This window comes from Xenopus laevis, chromosome 9_10L (genome assembly GCF_017654675.1).
Source record: "Xenopus laevis strain J_2021 chromosome 9_10L, Xenopus_laevis_v10.1, whole genome shotgun sequence".
NCBI classification, from domain to species: domain Eukaryota; kingdom Metazoa; phylum Chordata; class Amphibia; order Anura; family Pipidae; genus Xenopus; species Xenopus laevis.
Genome location: NC_054387.1, coordinates 75,551,654 through 75,571,682, shown reverse-complemented (window position 1 = coordinate 75,571,682; position 20,029 = coordinate 75,551,654). Strand labels below are relative to the sequence as shown.

General features: G+C 38.2%; 1 protein-coding gene across 1 annotated transcript in view; it reads right to left on the bottom strand.

Annotated features, from left to right (window-relative positions):
* Positions 1-20,029, bottom strand: part of myo3b.L (myosin 3b L homeolog) — a 143,202-nt gene that overhangs the window by 19,541 nt on the left and 103,632 nt on the right. The window contains exons 23-28 of the mRNA XM_041576285.1: positions 16,121-16,200; positions 14,300-14,377; positions 12,856-13,061; positions 6,041-6,152; positions 5,604-5,766; positions 4,955-5,035 (exon numbers count right to left, since the gene is read on the bottom strand). Of these exons, the coding sequence (XP_041432219.1) occupies positions 4,955-5,035; positions 5,604-5,766; positions 6,041-6,152; positions 12,856-13,061; positions 14,300-14,377; positions 16,121-16,200 (720 nt within the window). The remainder of the gene's footprint in view (positions 1-4,954; positions 5,036-5,603; positions 5,767-6,040; positions 6,153-12,855; positions 13,062-14,299; positions 14,378-16,120; positions 16,201-20,029) is intronic.

Genomic DNA, 20,029 nt, shown 5'->3' with positions numbered 1-20,029 from the left:
TGCTGCCTTCCTGCCAAATTTTTAATATGAGATGCATTTATATATTACATATGAACCATGTTTTCTCAAATTAGGTTCAGTAAAATGCTTCAGAAATATGTGGAACTGATGTTTTGTACTGGCCAAAATGAAAGCAGAATGTAATTTGCTTTGACAAAGTTGGTTTGATGGTGAACTCAGATTTTCCCTTTCCTTTGAATTTCCACTGATTTAATAAAATCATTAATTTGTAAATTGTAGGGCAATACAATTATCATAGGGATGTTAAGTCTATAACATACTAAATATACTGTGGAGCAGTGGCGTAACTAGATGTTGCTGGGCCCCACAGCAAATTAATTTTAGGGCCCCCAACATATCCAGTGTTTGTCCTGTTTTACCAATATATGTTCAAATTGCTCATCAATGAGAGCCTCATCGGGCCCCCTGTACCTCCTGGGCCCCCCTGCAGCCGCAGGGTCTGCTTCCTCTGTAGTTACACCCCTGCTGTGGAGTAAAGATAACCAAGAAGTAACCCCTAGTTAGCATTTAAGGGTTACTCTCGCACTGTGACATTTGTGCAGGGAATTGGAGAGACATGCAGTTGCCCAAATATTTATATTGTCTTTAGCATTAGTCTATCAAAAGATGTGGTCTTCTTATTCCCAATATTGTATCACATTCTGATATCATTTCTGAACTGGAGCTTAGTGCTGACAGTAGCATTCCCTGGGGTACATGTACTTGGTAAATGAGCACGCTCTTGCTCATATAGCAAAGGGCAACCACACACCCAGTCCTAATTGCAGTTCAGATATTACTCTCTGGGAATTGGCACTCCACCAGTTACAGTAGTTGGGCACATTGACCAGCACAGTACAACTTATGCAATGCTGGGATCTTCGGCCTCTGAATATATAAACACAACGAGATCCCCACATTGCATAAATTGTGTCGTGCTGTTCAGTTGCATCCTACTATTGCATGTTTTTGCTGCCCCTAGCACGTTAGCAAAAGCGTGCCCCTTAGTGCTGCACTTAAGCACTACTAAAAAGTATTAAATTATAACATGGGCAAAGACTGCAATCACTTGTAGACAGTGCACTCAATACCTATTTTCTCAGTACATCCTATTTATTCTGTTTCTCTATGTACAGTGCTGCAGAATAAGTCAGAGTATTGTGTCAATGTAATACTAAAACTGCATGTTAATTAACAAGCAAAACAACTAGGTTTTACTCTACAGCAAAGCAGGCTAACTGCAGGCCCCTTCAGATTCAACCTTGTTGTTAAAAAATACCGTTGCGCACAAACCCCAAAGTAGAATTAGTCACTACTGCTACACTACGTCAGTGTCATAATAACCAGGTCAGGCCAATAATACTTCTACATGAGCTCAATGTTGGGCACCCTGACCAGCCAATTATCGTTTAGCAAATTTCCATCTGATGGAATTGCATATCAGACACCCTTATTTGTATGTATATTTCCATACCCAAAGGAAATGTATCTTCAAGTAGATTATTTTCCAAGTCTTTCTTTTTTCCTCCACTTGATCAATGGGTTGTGAAGTGCATAAGCCCACTGAGATGTCTCGACCACAAGCTCATGTACATGAAAGGCGCCTGTTTATTTTTAAAATGCTAATGCGGCAGCTCCCAATAGGCCGCTCTGTAAAAAATGAACAATCTCTGAGTTAAGAGATTTCCATTAGGGGCCGTGTTCCTGCTTCCTACCAGGCTGAGATCAATCGCTGTCAAACCCATTTAGATAATTTTCTATAATCTGAATGAAACCCCTCCTAATTAGATAAATTAGATAAAAGGCAAGATAATACATATAGAACGTACTGATAGGATCCTTGTTTACACAGTTTTCAGCAATTATAATGCCTAACAAGTGTATACTAGCCTATATACCTATAAACACACATAGTATGTCCCCACTATGACAAGCTGCCTTGTACATGGGCCATAGAAAACAATTAAGATTGCCCGCCAACACAAACCTCACAGCTTTTGGAACTGAGCCTGCCTGGAGAGGGGGGCCCAGTAAGGTTAATGCCCACACTTTGATCTCTGTCAAGGCACACCATCAAGAATTAATTTACATTTCAGATGAAAAAGGTTGACAGCATGAAAAGGCATCTTGTTTCTGATATGTGAATGTGCTGTAATAGATCGGGAATTCTAAAAGGAAGTTCTGAGGAAGCTAAAGGGATAAGCCCCCACTGCTGATTTTACTGGGAAACAGATGAAAGGAAAACAAATTTAAGTATGCGCCGGGCTGTAGAACATGTAACCCAAATGTCGCCTAAATTGCAAGTACGATTCTTATCGGCATGGATTGATTTTATTTTTTAAATAACATATTTTTTTTCTTACGTCTGTTCAAAATGCAAGTTGAATGATCTTTAAATATTACCATCTACTTTTAGATTTGTTACCTTGGCTGATAATACATGGGGCATTTTCTCAAAAGTGCCCTAAACCTCCTCAGCCACCTTCTATTACTTTAATGGCCCTGGCTCTGTTGAAACAGGCAGCTCTCAGCTCCAAAACACATTTCAGAACACATATCAGAGAGGGCTGAGAACAATCTGTACTGGCTATTTCAGATGGGCCCCACTGACATCAATGGGAGGTGACAGATGTGGTTTCAGGTGCTACTCTGCTGGCTGCAATGTTCCACCTGTTTCATAGCCCTGAAGTTAGACTTAGATTTATCATAAGCAATGGATACTATACCTGTAATTACAGGAAAACAGTATACTTGCACTGAAATGTCATTACTTATCTAGCATTTCAATTATTTTGATGCACCCAACCAGGCATTGTTTTTTGGGATGGGGCCAAAGTAATGTTGCACTTGCATTTAAATGCATTCGGCAATATGTGGGTTGTGCCACTTTTCAGATGACTTAAGTGCTCTGGTCTAAAAACACCATGTGTACCAACAGCCTAAATCAATCATTACTTTAACATAACACCTAGTTGAGACCTCTAACAAACAGTACTATCTGCATTTGGGAGCAAAAAGCTGACCTATAAATAAATCTTAAAGGGGATCCATTTAAACCAGACTTACCAGACAGATTGAATATTCAAGCCCCAGGTAGAAACTACATAGGAATTTTTGCATTACTTTTGCTTAGATGTTAACCCAGTTTCCTTGCACTTTGTCTTAAAGAGATACTAACACCAGAAATTGAACCATTTTTACATCTAACATAGTATTGGCTTTGTTTTACTACTAATAATTCTGCAATAAAGTATTTGCTTAAAGCTTTTACATTACCCATCTGACTCCCCATGCTCGTCTATGAGGCGGCTGCCATATCTGTGCAGCAGAAGTCCGTTAGCATTAGAAACTGTAATTTGTTAGGAACATCAACTACAAATTATTTAGAAGCACAAACCTCTCAGCAAAAAACGATCAACATGACCTATAGGTGACTTTTAGGGGCACATTTACTTAGCTCGAGTGAAGGAATAGAATAAAAAATACTTTGAATTTCGAAGTATTTTTTTGGCTACTTCGACCATCGAATGGGCTACTTCGACTTCGAATCGAACGATTCGAACTAAAAATCGTTCGTCTATTCGACCATTTGATAGTCGAAGTACTGTTTCCTTAAAAAAAACTTCGACCACCTACTTCGCCACCTAAAACCTTCCGAGCATCAATGTTAGCCTATGGGGAAGGTCCTCATAGGCTTTCCTAGCTTTTTTGATCAAAGGATCAAATCGATGGATTAAAAACCTTCGAATCTTTCGTTTCGAACGATTTTTTCTTCGATCGTACGAACAAAGGAAATTCGGTTAATCCTTCGACTTCGATATTTGAAGTCGAAGGATTTTACTTCGACGGTCGAATATCGAAGGTTAATTAACCCTCGATATTCGACCCTAAGTAACTGTGCCCCCAAATGTACATTCATGTTTAAAAAGGTAGTTTTTTAGATTCCTCCTCAACCTAGCTATGCTGCCATTGTATGGAAACTACAAGTGCAGATAACCCATTTTGCATGCATAAATCATATTGTGGGCCTGTACCACAGGGCTTCAGAGAACCTAACAAGCTCTTGGTTGACCTATTCAAGGTTTTATAGAGGAATAAATGGCAACTACAGCCTGTATATATGTTGGTGAAACATGGTCTGTTGTTCCCTGAAATTCCAAGGAGACAATATATCAGCAGTGGACTTAAATGCACAATACCTAGTTGACACCTAAGCATAATGCTTGTCTTCCACGGTGTGTGAAAGGTTTACCAGATGTAGAAATATCTCTAATTATAAGAAAATGGGTCTCATCTGCTATTAGCAGACATTGCTAGACACAAACATATACATATTAAAAAAGAAAACGCTTGAACCTTGTATGTGTAGCACTAAACATCAACCATTCCATTGCACCTATTATGTTTTACTATTGTATTAGGTACAAGTTGCAGTGCATTTGATATACTTGCCATTGAGCAGGTGTAAAACACTGGCTCTTTTAGTGCTACCAAGTTACAAATGCACCTGTGATACACCATCACTTGCTTCTTGTCATAGGTGCATAATAATGCTAGAATTATAGGCACAATGCTGCATGGTGTAAAAAAACATGGCAAATTTAGCAAACTGTTTGTACTTTACAAACTATTAAATTATCCCCTTGTGTTATTATTAGACAGGAACGGAGGAGAAAGTTAAATTCTGGGGAATTTCAGAGTATTCGGAATAATGGCTTTCTGAATACTAAGTCCAATTTCTATATATGTTTGTTTTTCATTACAACCACTACATACCTTTGGTTAACAATAAGCATGACTTCTGGGTTATAAACAAAACTACAGGATTAATTTCTTTATTCAGCTAGGGAAAGACCGAGTGTTGCCCTAAGCTCTAAGATTGCTAAATCTGCCTGCAGTATCATCTGTCCCAAGAAATCAGCCACATGATACCATGACATTTATCTTTCATTACCTGACTGAATACAAACTGCTGCTTCATCTCTTCTTGCCCTTAGTTGGTGATATTTTCTTCGTGCATCATAGCCTCTCCATGCTGCAAAAAAAGATGCTGTATGAGTCTTCACAGTGTATGGATGATGGGACCTCACTTTTAAGACCATAAACCACTATACAAGTGTCCATTAGTGTTTATAGATGCCCTTGTGCACTTCCTACAGTTAAGTGCAACATATATATCAGAAATCACTTGATCACCTTGATCATAAAAGCAAGAGGCAGTTGACTGTGAGCTGTTATAAAGGTCACTTGAACTTACCTCCATATAAAGGAGAAATAATGTACCCCCATCTGCTAGAAGTCACCCAGTATTATGATCTGTATAAAAGCACTTGTAACCTTGTTTCTTTATATGGTCATGGAACTCTTTAGTGACCTCTAAAATACTATATTTAGATGGTACTATATTGCATATCTAGTGTGGCTGCATAAGATTCTGTTGGGTTTTACAATAGATAGGTGCTCGGCTATAAGTATTTGGGCATTTGAATTTCAGTTTGATCTGTTTAATGTATGCTTGTGCTTGTGCTTTTAGCTTTATTAACATGATGTCAATATAATGTTAGGACTGTATTTCAAATAAAACCTGCAGTAAAAAATGATACCTGACTGAATAGAGGTGGCGCTCTTCTCACGTTTCTCTTTCACTTTTTTATACCTCCTTGCACCAAGCCATCCCTTGGTATAGGCTTGCATTACCACCACTCTTCCGATCACCTCTCGCAGTAAAAGGTTCAGCTGCTCCACATGGTAATATTTCAGGAACACCTACAGCACAGACACAGATGGTGTGTTTATAAGCATGTGAAATCCATTAAACCTTGGTGCAACTATTCATCTTTTCTACAGTTACAAATATTCAGACAAGCAATGTTCTGTGCATTTATGATATACGCCCTCTAAATTGAAAAATAAATGGAAGATACGAACATGGCATGTTTGTTTTCTTCATTAAACAGCAACACCAGTGGTCAATGAATTCACAAACATAATTTGCATGAGAAATATTTTAAGGGGATAAATATTTTCATTTCTATCTTACCTTTGTTCTCCCTAGAACCCATTTTTCCAGTTTAGCTTTCTCTAGAATTGCAGTGCAGGTTTCTCTCGTGGCAGGTGGGTTTTCATGTGCTTTGAAGGCAAGATAATAATACCTATCAAGTAAGAGAAAACATAGCAACAATATTTCATTATCATTGTTATAATTTTAAATGATAATTTAGTAGCCATTTAAAGGGGTGGTTCACCTTAAAGGACCAGTAACATCAAAAAAAAATGTTCAAAAATTCGTTAGAGCACAACAAAAAATGAACACAGAGACAAATGAATCTTTTAAATAGCAAAGACTTTATTAAGAAATAACTTACAGAAAATCCACTTCCTGTCCTCTTCAGAAACGGCGAAAAGGCGACCATCCACACTGCAGCAATCGATTTCTTCTCCCTGGATATTCACTGACATCCTCCTCTCGTTGTGTCCAACAGCAGCTGGTTTCGTTCCTGTGCTGGCGGCGATGAACTGACAGCAGCGAGTCCTCTCGCTTCCCTTCCACTGGCCTGGCCGTCTACAGTCTCCCAACGGCACACTTGTTCCTGCACTTTCACTGTGCATCGGCTTCCCTGCTCCGCTCTCCTCACCTCCCTCTCCGTCTCCCCTCCTCCCCAAGCTGCTGCCTTATCTCCCCTTTGATTTATCTCCCCTTTGATTTCAAGAAACAATAAAACCTCTCTTATTATTCATGCAAACCTTATCCCAGGGATTAATAAATAACGCTCGGTGTGCTTCTAGCGAACATTCTTTTCTCATCTGTTTCTCATACTTCCAAAGTGTCGCCCTCTCACTGTGCCTGCAAAGGGGGAGTCTCTGACCGGCTATTTATTATATATTCTCGGGCTGCAGCGTTATGTCAGAAGGTAGAAGGGAAGGGCAACGGATGAAAAGTGCACAGAAGGTCTACATAGAGCGAGAGACAGAGAGCTTAGACCACTAGACCCCCACAGCCTTCCCAGCGAGGTAGCGATTTTTTCGCTCCTACCCCAGTGCTTTGCGCCTAAAGGGAAATTAAACGTGTAAAACATGGTTTTATTGTTTCTTGAAATCAAAGGGGAGATAAATCAAAGGGGAGATAAGGCAGCAGCTTGGGGAGGAGGGGAGACGGAGAGGGAGGTGAGGAGAGCGGAGCAGGGAAGCCGATGCACAGTGAAAGTGCAGGAACAAGTGTGCCGTTGGGAGACTGTAGACGGCCAGGCCAGTGGAAGGGAAGCGAGAGGACTCGCTGCTGTCAGTTCATCGCCGCCAGCACAGGAACAAACCAGCTGCTGTTGGACACAACGAGAGGAGGATGTCAGTGAATATCCAGGGAGAAGAAATCGATTGCTGCAGTGTGGATGGTCGCCTTTTCGCCGTTTCTGAAGAGGACAGGAAGTGGATTTTCTGTAAGTTATTTCTTAATAAAGTCTTTGCTATTTAAAAGTTTCATTTGTCTCTGTGTTCATTTTTTGTTGTGCTCTAACGAATTTTTGAACATTTTTTTTTGATGTTACTGGTCCTTTAAAGGAATTGTTCAGTGTAAAAATTAAAGAAAAAAAAAAAATAGAGAAAATAAAAAATGTTTCTTATATAGTTAGTTAGCCAAAAATGTAATGTATAAAGACTGGAGTGGATGGATGTAACTTTTTCAAGTATTTGTAATCTTCTTTTAAAACCTTTTATTAGATAACAATATAGCATTAACTTTCGTCATAGCTGATTTTTACATATATTTCTACTTTCAGAAAATGGATATTCTCCTACGCAGAGGAGGACAATGACATCATATTCAAGTACCCAGAGGGTCGAGAAAAAACTTTAGTTTCCATCATTTCTCACAGATATACAGCATAAATCAAAACATTCTGACTTTGGAAATTGCATATCAATAAAAATTAAACCAATAAACTTAAATAACCGTTTCCGTGTTTATTATAAAGGTACAATATTGCTCCTAATTCAGTGCATATGAGCCAAGTATTTGCCATCTTAACTGTGAGACACGATCATTAAAAAATGTTTTGCCCTGATTAAAAAAATGTCAAAAGACACTATTGGCAAAACATTTTTTTAATCAGTGTCTCACAGTGTCTCACAGTTAAGATGGCAAATACTTGAAAAAGTTACACACAAACATGGCTACGAGATTAAAAAGTTACTTTTGTAGCATGAATGCTACTGGATCTGGTTGCTTCAATCTAGGCACCCAAAAAGGTTAAATGAGAAATTTAATATGGCATGCTACCTGTGATGTTCGTTATCTAACAATTCTATCCACTTTTTTCAGATAACAAAGCTGCATGAATTGCATGATTGGCAGCTTGGCATCTGGAAACAACCCCCCATACACTACTCCTTCATTGCTTGGCGCATGAGCATGAGTAACTATTTAAAAAAAATCTATTTTTATGTAACCACACATTATTAAGGTGACCACTAAATCTAAATACAATCTGAATTATAATAATAATTTAGGCAGAGGGGGGTGCGGTATGATTGATGGAACTAATAGTAGACAATGGTGCAAGCAGAAATTATTGGGAGGATGGTTGTCGAGCAAGTCACTGGCACAAGATATTCTGGAGGAACAAGGAGTCTTTACCTTTACAAGGAATGCAGGTCTACGGTATTTCATAAGCCAAACATAACACACCAGCCTAGTGTGCCCGCTGAATAGTCATTCTCCTCTTGTTTCCATTACAAACAACTGGGAAATTTTCTATTTTGCGCTTAGGCATTCTGCTCTGGCATCAGCAGACCAATGCAATCTATTTTTGATCATGGGAATCTTGGTGAATATTTTGGTGAATTTGGTTTTTTAATCTGCCCCATCGGGTCTGCTACCAGGGTTGGCCTGGGTCGGCAGGACACTGGGAAAAAACTGGTGGGCACTGTGGCCCAGACCCGCTCCCTGCACTAATCTTTCTGCCGCGACCTCCCATTTTCAGACTGGTCGCAGCAAAAACACAGCTGTACGCATACGTGCGACACAGGGGCCAGGAGAGGAACTAGAGTTGTGGCACGGGGCCAGGAGTGGGGCCCTGAGACAGCAGCCTGGATGGTCCCCAGGCCCCCCAGTCCGATACTGTCTGCTACATCCCAGCAGTCTTACTGGTTATTTAACACCAGTAAATTAGAGCTGGGTGTGTTTTATTGGAACAGTTCTCCTGAATAATTTTCTAACCTGATTATTGTTGGTTGATCACTCTTCCCATCTATCACCTTTTCTGTTCTGGTTTTGCCTTGGCCTACTTCTCATTCCTGCTTCTCTGCCCACTTCAGTCTGTCCTGTCTGTCCTAAAAGTTTTTCAAAAAGCCTTGGGCCCGATTTAATTCAGTGAGAAAAAAGTTTATCATGTGAAAACTCATTGACAAGATCCAATTTGAGATGCAATTCAATTCAGAAAAACTAATCTCACTGTTTATCACGTGAAAACTCTATTGAAGTCTATGGGAAAAAGCTGGAACTGAATTTAGAGAAAAGTCTTTTCTCTTCTAATTGAATCTCGTCCATGAGTTTTCACGTGGTAAACCAGGAGATAACTTTTTCTCTCTGAATTGAATCTGGACCATTGTTGGCTAGGGCTTTAACAAAAAAAAGAAAGGCCATTGGCATCCTTCCTCGGCTCCATTTGGTGGCTTCTACTCCTTTGGCGGCTTTCGACTCTTTGTGGTGGCTTTGGCACCTCAAGGGGGGGCCTGGCTAATCGTGGAAGTGCAGCATGGCAGGGCCCCCTTTAGAGGAACAGTAACACCAAAAAATGTAAGTGTGTTAAAGTACTGAAAATATCATGTAGTGTTGCCCTGCACTGGTAAAACTGATCTGTTTGCCTCAGAAACACTACTATAGTTCATATAAACAAGCTGCTGTGTAGCAATGGCGGAAATTGAAAAAAATCTATATGGCACAGGTTAAATAGTGGATAACACATAACATTATGTTCTACAGAGCTTATCTGCTATCTGCTGTGTAACTTGAACCTTTTCTCCTCTGAATGACTGCCCCCATTGCTACACAGCAGCTTATTTATATAAACAATAGTAGTGTTTCTGAAGCAAAGACAGCAGTTTTACCAGTGCAGGGCAACACTGCATGATATTTTTATTACTTTAAAACACTGTCATTTTATAAAGTTACTGTTCCTTTAAGGCCCAAAAACCACCAGTTTTATTACAGTGGGCCCCCCTGTGCCCCCTGATTGCATCCCAATGCCCAGCTTTACTGCTGTCACATCAGAGTGAAGAATACATATACTTAAATGTTTCAAATTGTTACATTTAAAGGAGAACTAAACCCTAGAAATTAATATGGCTAAAATGCCATATTTATATACTGAAATTATTGCACCGGCCTAAAGTTTCAGATTCTCAATAGCAGCAAAGTATCCAGGACTTCAAACTTGTCACAGGGGGTCACCATCTTGGAAAGTGCCACACTCATATGCTCATTGGGCTCTGAGAAGATGTTGAGAAGCTAAGCTTAGGGGTTGTTGCAAATTATCAAGCAGAAAATAAGGTAATTTAAGATGATACTACAGGTCTGATTATGAAATTATGATGTTAGTTGCACTGGTTTCTGAGCTGCCATGTTGTAATTATCTGTATTAATTACTAATTAGCCTTATATTGTGACATGTATATTGTGAGTGGGTCCCTAAGATCAGTAAGTGACAGTAGCACAGAGCATGTGCAGTGAATCAGCAGAAAAGAAGATGGGAAGCTACTGGGGCATCTTTGGAGGCACAGATCTTCCCTGCTAAAGTGCTGTGGTTGCCTTGGGCTGGCACAGAAGCCCAAAACATAATGTACAACATTTCTAGGTTACTTTTTTAGTTAAGCTTTAGTTCTCTTTAATTGCAAATATGTGTCTATTTTAAATTTTTGTTTGCAGAGGTTTGTTATGAATGAAAAAAACTGCTCCTAAAAGAAAGGTTAATTCTAGTGCAAAGACATGTGAGACTGTTAGAACTGTACAAGCACCTTTTCCACGAGATACCTGACACTAGCGTTTTTTTGTCTTTGCCTGACAAACTTTGCTTTCCCTTACTTGTGCACCAGCCTGTCCTCAGATGTCTTATTAGCAGTTTATAAAATGCAACTGTCAAATAAGCATTGTTTGAAAATGCCAAGGGAAGAGTTGCTTGCTCATCTGTTTAGTTGTTACATGACTCACAGGGATCAAAGTACCAATTAACTTTCAGGCTTAAGAATCTTTCACATCCTCAGATTTACCAAAAGGCTGTGACTCTTGTTCATTCTTGCCTAATGGATTTTTGAATATGAACAAAGAGGTGCCAATTTGTTGAGCATTTGATCTGCTCTTTTTTAATATTCTAAGCATTTCATGGATCGGCCACTAATGTATTTATCTGTTCACAATATTTCACTTAAAGAAAGTCTTTTTGCAGCTGTAATTCTAAATATGTGCATGACAAATATAACGTTATTATGTGCCCAACGAACAAAACCATTTTTATTTATCAATAGCTCAAAAAATGTCAGATGTGAAACTGCTGTGCATTTGTAACTAGGTTCATGCCTGCAATTATAAGAGCATCGGTTTCTTTCTTCTCCGTATACAAACCTGTGCTTCTATTAGAATGTTTTCAATTTTCAGGACTGAGATTGTATTACTGCTGAAATCAAATATTATAATTGAGATCTACTCACTGAATACCAACGGACACAAAAGTGATAGAGTAGACATAAAATTTTCATTTTTTATGGTTTTTCATATATTTAGCATTTTATTCAGCAGCTCTCCAGTTTGTAATTTCAGCAATCTGTGTCCAAATTACCCTAGCAACCATACATTGATTTTGAGACTGGAATATTAATATGAGAAGGCCTGAATAGAAAGATGAGTAATAAAATGTAGCAATAACAATACATTTGTAGCCTTACAGAGCATTTGTTTTAGATGGGTCAGTGACCCCCTTTTGAAAGCTGGAATCAGAAAAAAGGCAAATAATTCAAAAACTATTAAAAACAAATATTGAAGACCAACTGAAAAGTTCTTTAGAACTGACCATTGTATAACATACCAAAATTAAATTAAAGGAGAACCACCCATTTAAAGTACGGTGATCTAAATCACAGAAAGATCCCTTATCTGGAAAACCTCATGTCCTAACATTCTAGATAATAGCTCCTTTATCAGTAGTAGTTGCAGTATCCTGTATCTGTAGTAGTCAAAGCAGTAAAATGTTACTAAATCTTCATTACCATACCACAGGTAAGAAAAAAATATCAATAAATTATTCTCTCACTTCAGCCAATATAAGTTCTTCATCTTCCTATAGGAAATGATGGGATTTTGTCTATAAAGTTATTTCTAAAACTGTATATACTGCTATGTCAGATTTATTAATAATGAAAATAACATGACCTGGACCTTATAATTGTTGGGCGCTAGCTGCTTATGTGCACCATAAGCACTTCCCATAATCCACAACAAGGAGCAAATTGAGACTATTCTGAGCATTCTATGCCAAATTCAATTTTAAATATTCTACCCTAATGTACCACTGCTCTTAGATTTAAAGCAGAAGTTCAGACTTTTTAGATTGTATTGGTTGTATTGGTTAGTTGGTTGCTTTGCATGTAATTCTGTATGTTTAATATGTAAACCCATTTACACTTTGAAATAGCACTGTGGAATATGTTGGAGTTTTATAAATACATGTTAATAATAATACTACTGCATCTTAAAATTATTGTTAAATAACCCCAAACAGATTTGTGACCACATTAACCTCACATGACCAATAGCAAGACCTTTTTCCAGTATTTAAGCAGCAGCACTTGCAAACTAGCAATTATTTTTACCTTTTTAAAAAATCTTCAAACAGAATCCGATGAGAATATCCCTGTCTTCGTATATTTACTGTCTCCAGAATCCCAGTGTAACGAAGCTGCATGAGAACCCTTTCCCGACAAAATTTCATTGCCTCCCGATCATCATTGGGCTTGATACAACGGACAAAGTGAGGTTGCCCAACTACCATTTTTGATAAAAGATCCATTAGGGAATACTATGGAAGGAAGAACATGTTACTGTTAGGGGTCTGGCAAACAAAGTGCTGTGTAATTTCTTACTATTACTTAATTAATATTTTTATTTTTGCTATAAAGGCAGCAGAAATTATAGGGGACATAAAAAAGCTGGCCATGCATGCAGATTCTGCCCCTTCAGACCAATAAATTCGGCAACACAACATTTCTCAGGGACATCGCCAATTAACTAAAAGGTGAAGAAGAAAGTTCGCTAGCGAAAAAGCTCACCGCTTGAAAAGTTTCTCACCATTTTGGAAGACAAATTCTTGCTTAGGCGAAAGATTGTTAATCCACATATTTATGTGTGAACTTTCCAGTACGTTAATTTTTTTCAACAAAGTCTATTTCACCAGGTTCTACCTGGTGAATTGATGAGATGAAGCTACATCCTCAACATTGTTTTTTCATGTTTGATGTGGGATTATGTTTACAAGTAATAACTGTTAGATATATGTTATTTACACTTTTTTGACCATTTTGAAGCTCATGCCACATTTGTTTTATTATTGGTTCATGACTAGGACAATAGAGGATCTCTTTTGTCTTTATTTTGCCTCCTTGGACATTTTTAAAAACAAGTGACCACTTCCATTTCACCAACATCACTAGTAAATCCATACATATGACCTGTATGTACCCGCCATATTTAAATTGATGTAAGTGCAAGTATGTTAAGGAAGTTTGGCTAAAAAGTAACGATAGAGAAAATTCGCAGAAACTTTTCGAGAAACCTTCACGCTGACCAATTTTCGCTGGCAAAAGTACACCTGCGTTCATTTGCAGAGACAAAGTTTTGCATTTTAAGAACTATGCATATTCTTTATGTGTATGGCAGTGCTGGGATTAGTAGCGGGAGTGTCCAAGGTAATGGGCCAATCACAAGCGTGTGCAGGAGTTATGACAGGGTGGTGGGTTGCAATGAGCAATGTGACAAAAAGCCAATCCCCGATCATCCAGGACACTGAACTAGGGGTAGGCAGACAGAACAGACATGTGCCTATCACCCCTCAGCGTTGCACTCTTCTACCTCTCCCTAGTTCCAGCCCTTATGTATGGCCAGCTTTACCAAATTGGTGCACCAATGGCCATCTTTACACAACACATTGTGACACAAGGAGGTTTTGCAATTGGAGTTTTTTGGTAACCTACAAACAAAAGGGTTCAGCAAGGAGGCAGCTGTGGAGTAAAAAAAATTGTAAGAAAACAAAAACGTTACCCTGAAATAAGAAGCCACTGTTTGTCTTTTCATATTTGTTGTCTCCTCTGGATGTCTCATCATTTCCATGGTGTCTACCTGTATGAAACAAAAATAGTGATTAATTAGACATTATGAATTACCTCAATTTTAGCACTGAGCATCATTTTTCAAAAAGAATATTGAATTAAATGTTTCCATTTTACATGGCAAGGGTTCAATAGTACAAGAGCTAGAGATGGTGAAAATGGATAATACAGTGACCCAAGCAAAAGATTTCTGTTTGTTTGTTTGTAATAATGACTGATATCAAGTTTGTCTTATTTTAGGGAGGATGGTTCTCGTTTAAATGAGCCATATATAAAGATTTTTTACATATGCTAAAAAAAAGCATATTGCTTCAATGCTTCAAGTATAGTAAAATAAAATATATTGCTGTCAGTATGAGAGATGGCATGTACAGAAACATAGGTATAGTAGGTAGTGGTACAGAGAAACCACAGTATGTAAGGCAATTATAATAATCTATACATTTGGTATCCTGCAGGCCTGGACTGGCAATCTGTGGGTTCTGGCAAATGCCAGAGGGGCTGCTGTAAGTTGCCATAGACAGTCACTATTTATTGGGCTGGTGGGGGCTGTTTGGGCTGCTGTGTGGGCTGACTGGGCCTCTATGTACTTGAAATGCCAGGGCCTATTTTGAATCTCAGTCCAGATGCATTTTCGGGAGATTTGTTGCTGCCCTTATGATACAAGCAATCTGATTTTGAGTGTATATCTGGAATATCTGCCATAAAGCAAGACTGGGCTGCTGCTATATTGTCAGAAAGCAATAGATGTAGTCATATGAGTAGCAGCAAATACATTTCTTTACACAAAGACAAAAGTCCCTTTTTCAAAGCAGAATCAACATTGTTATCCCAAAGCTAAGATAAACAATCCATTATATTAGTTAACACATATTCCAATAACAATATCCCTTTAATATACATTAGTCTATGGATGCACTGAATGGGAACATATTATATGATCAGTACCTGAAGATTTTTTAAATTGCGAGGGCAGCCAATTTAATACAAGGTAGGAGTTAGACTGAGGCTGGTTCTGGACATTTGCCAGGTTGGCAGTCACGGCCTGAGGAGGAGTTATTGCACCATTACCCTAATGCATAAAATTGTCCGGATAAAATGCCTTATCTGCAGCTTGGTGTTCATCAGTAGAAAGAAACAGAAACCTCTCTAGTCTAATTATATTAAGCAAATTTTGTCAAAATAATTTGAATTACCTATTGATAATTTTTCATGTTTCCCCAAGCACATAGGAAGGCATATCTCATCTATTAAAAATGTCATTGTTGGGAACTATTCTAGTTTATTATATTTAAATTAATAAATTGGCACCGATCTTTGCATCATCTATTATATGCTAATTGTTTTAAGACTTAAGCAGCATAAAAGCAAAGTAACGGACAGCAACAAATGTAGCGTTGCAGAGTCATGTGCACTTCTGCAATTGTAAAGTATTTAAAGAGACATTATATTCAATAATTATGCATTGAATGGTTAAACTTAGAAAGGTTTGTTGAATCATATGTGATTATATATGAGGGATGTCAGAAGAGAAATTAGGGGGTCCTTTAAAAATGCCTCAGACCCAAGAGAAAGACCACATGTTTAGTGTCTGGTTCTGGGGCATTGCTGTACTCTGCACCAACGCAATATCTTATTTTTTGTATCTGTTTGTAAGGATTGTTTAGTTTACATAAGTGCATCGCAAATATTAGGGCATAGCCATTTACAAATTACTTCTGTTTTCTTAATTGAGATTTACATAAATACAAACCTTAATACGTCCAGCACTCATCTGAGGAGGCAAAGACCTGGAAGCTGCAGTTACCCGTGCCCGTGACTGTGCCAGATTACCTGTACAAAAAAAAAGTTTGAAAAAATGTGCAAAATGTGATTGTAAAATGGCTGTAGCTTGAAGAAAGGGTACATACGATTATCAATAGATGAGATTTTCATATAACTGTATTGAGATCAGTAGAGGAGAGTGGAAAGAAATACTGCTAAGAAATATGTGCTGGCTTTGTCTCCAGCTCTCACCAATCAAGGTAAACTTTTAAATAAATGTCTAAAGTCTATTGTTCAAACTTATTTACATAGTTGACCATTGACAATCACCTGACTAACAAACACTCTGATCTTGGGGAAGTTCAGTGGCACAGGCAGTGGGTGATATTTGCCCAAACTGCATACATCTGGTCACCAGACGATGGAATATAAACTGGTTTGCTGCAAACTGTAACCTTGTCATCTAATCAAGGAACTGTCTTACCATTCTAGCCTCTCTCTCTAGTGAAACTGTTTGACCAATCCAGCCTGTCTCTCTCAAGCATTACTAGCGCTCAAGTTCATTTGGTGCTGCCTGACATACAGTAATGTTCTGTAAGGATGTGGATGTATTTTGCATACATGGTTAAATCAAGGTTATATTGGATTTATTATGAACCATCTGAGATTAGGTTTTCCACCTGGCTGGTATTTTATCCGCCTGGCCGGTAAAAATGTTGCTTGATGGCAATGTTATTAATAGTGAAAAACCATAAAAATATAGGAAGGCTTTTTCCAGAAAAGGTGATAACCCTATCTGAAATACACAGGATCATGCTGCTGCATAACATTTGCAATCACTCCAGATCGGAAATCACCTGTTTGAAAGCAGCACTAACCCCCACATCCCTGGTCACATTTGCTTGCTGTTTGCATTCTAGGAAATAATACATTTTACATTTCACCTCAACAGAAAACTCAAACTGTTAAATACTGCTCTACTAGCTCTTGAATAAGTACATACAGTCATTTCTATCAGCACATTCTAAAAAAAACAGATTTGGCTGTTTTCCAGTAACTTATAACCACTTTTACCACTGATTTCTAAAAAGGAAATAAGAAGGTCAAATAAAAAGGGCTTCCTCCATTGTAGTGAAAAGATGCATATCTCTGTAATCTCTGAACTGTGCACCACTCACTCTACTTTAAGGACAACTTCTGTTCCAGCATTACTATTGCTTTAAATCAGAGAAGCTGGAACATTATTGACACCAGCTTAGGAAGGAAGTGATGAGCACAAGTCATCTGCAAGACATGAATTGTATTTCAAAGTTTTACAGAGTTTAACACAAGATGTCCAAATGTTTTCTCTGGCTATATCTTCAGAGGATGAACTGTGATTAATAGCATTGTAAGAACCCTTTGAAGCAGGATTGGTGACATCAAAGTCCTAATCCATGGGTGGCGGGATTTTTTTTTATAATGACTAGGAAGCATTTTACCACATTTCAAAGGATTTCATCATGAATAAACAATAGACCTTTGCAGATGTGCTGCACACCTTTCCCAAACATAATATAGAATTAGGCTGCTATTCTAATGCAAATGCTGTATGTTAACACCTCTTCAGATGTTAAGTATCCGTTTAGCCCTGTAACACAGTTTAGCAGAGCAGAGAGCAAGGGATGTCCATATGTCTCCAAGAAGAAATAGCACTGAGCCATGGAGTATTACACATCATATATCCTATGATAACTATAATATGTGCTTGCATTATGATCTTGTATTAATGGAAAGCCAACATATTCTGTAGAATTGTAATTAGGCACTGTATATACATAATGAAGCAAACGAAATATGGGTATAAATGTGATGGATACAAGAGATAATATGAGTCCCCAAACATTTGGTAAAAATCCTTTCTAGGGGGCACAGGTAACCAGCTAGGGAGTGGGATGAACCCTTATTTGCTGTTGTAGATAAATGTTGCCCAAGTACCCTTCTACAGTATGTGTGAGGTGGTCTTTTGGCTTTACCAAAACTGTAAAATTGTGTAATGTCATATTTGATGAAAACTCATCGCCTTGAGCTTTTTGCAATGGTGCACCATCATAGAACTGATTTCAGTGGCTAATGTTCCCTTCTAGGATACTGTGGGGCAGTATGAGGGCTACTGCATACATCTTTTGAGAAACAAATCACACCACAGAAATTCTTTAGGATCAGGCCCAGAATCTCTAATTTATCAGATTGTCCGATTATGACTATGATGATGATTATTATTATACAGCCCTTTACAGAGATGATACATCATTCACATCAATCCCTGTCCCAGTGGGACTTACAAGCTAAGGTCCCTATGACATTCACACACACACTATGGTCAGTTATCAGCAGCCAGAGTCTGCCTGTATGCTTTGGAGTGTGGAAGAAAACCAGAGTACTCAGAGGACATCCATGCTGCCCAAGAAACATCCTGGCACATATTTTGGAGATCCAAGACAGCCTATCTCTACTGGATCTACTGCTGAGCATTGCTACTTGGTCTGTCTCTCTCTCTCGCTCTCTACACACACACACACACACACACGTATATACAGTATATATATATATATATATATATATATATATATATATACATACTGTATATTTGCCTAAATGTAAAACATACATAGCAACAGACTAAACAACATGTAGAGAATGTACTACCACTAATATAACGAATGATGATATAATTATAGGTGCAGTAATCTTGTTGCAGAAGTTTCTGAGCCCCGTTATTTTCTTCTACATAATAAAGATTCACTCTATAGTAAAAATCCACTATGTTCTATCTGAACCGTGACGTAACACTGGATCCTCAGACACACTCTATTTTTCTTATATAAGATTTCTGCCTACAGAGCACATTTCATAGCTGGCTGTGTTCGATACCCAGTTGTAAAATGATTTTATGCCTTCCTGGGGTGTTTGGGGAGAGAAGCAGCCATGAGCGAGGAAGTGCAAGAGAAGCTGTTTTGGGAGACTGTAACTAGAGCAGAAAGAAAAGGATTTTCAGGGAACAGTTTCTGCTCAGAGACCGTCTGGCACTTTGCTGCACTTATACAGCCAACAGATGCACATTTAAATGGTCACATTTCTCAATAACGGCAGAACAAAAGGAGAGAGTTGCTGAAATCTTTAGTCATGTATTTTGTATGGCATTAAAGGGGTACTTGTCATAATACGATTTATTTTTTATAAAGCCCTTTATTTTTTAGATAAACACTGTGCTATTTCTGCCATATTGTTACATTTCATTGTTTTCTCCTGCTGATACCTCTGCTTAATTCTGTTGAGACCTCTCAATTGGATAGTGGTGTAACTGTAAATAACAAAGCCCTTCAGACATACTGTATTTATAGGATTATCTTGGTTTTTTTAGATTGTAAACTTAGGCAGGGCCTTCTTTTACAAGTTGCAGATGGACTGCCAGCAGGGTGGCCCTTTATGTCTCCTGATGTAAGGAAAGCACCAAATGTGTAAAGGAAATGGTCCATAGTGTGGCACGATTATTATCAATGAATGACAAAGCAAAAACAAATCAATGCATTATTAAATAAAGGGCAAGTAAACGAATTGTAGTAAATCCTAGGCCATTGTTTATAAATGTTGGAAGTCAGCAATCATTTATTCACTGGTGGGTCTGTTTGTCAGCAATAAGTTTGTAAACAAGACCCCTTTATTCAAAGTTTTTTGTAAATACAAAGGCAATGTGTATACCTAACGGTGATACGTTTCATTTTTCTCACTGCATATCTGATCCATATCTGATCCATATCTGAGAGGTATTTAACAATCCTGATTAAAAGCATTATGCGTAGTCATATACCTTTCCTTTTCCAAGTGTAACTGCTCACCATTCTGACTAGCGTTTGTT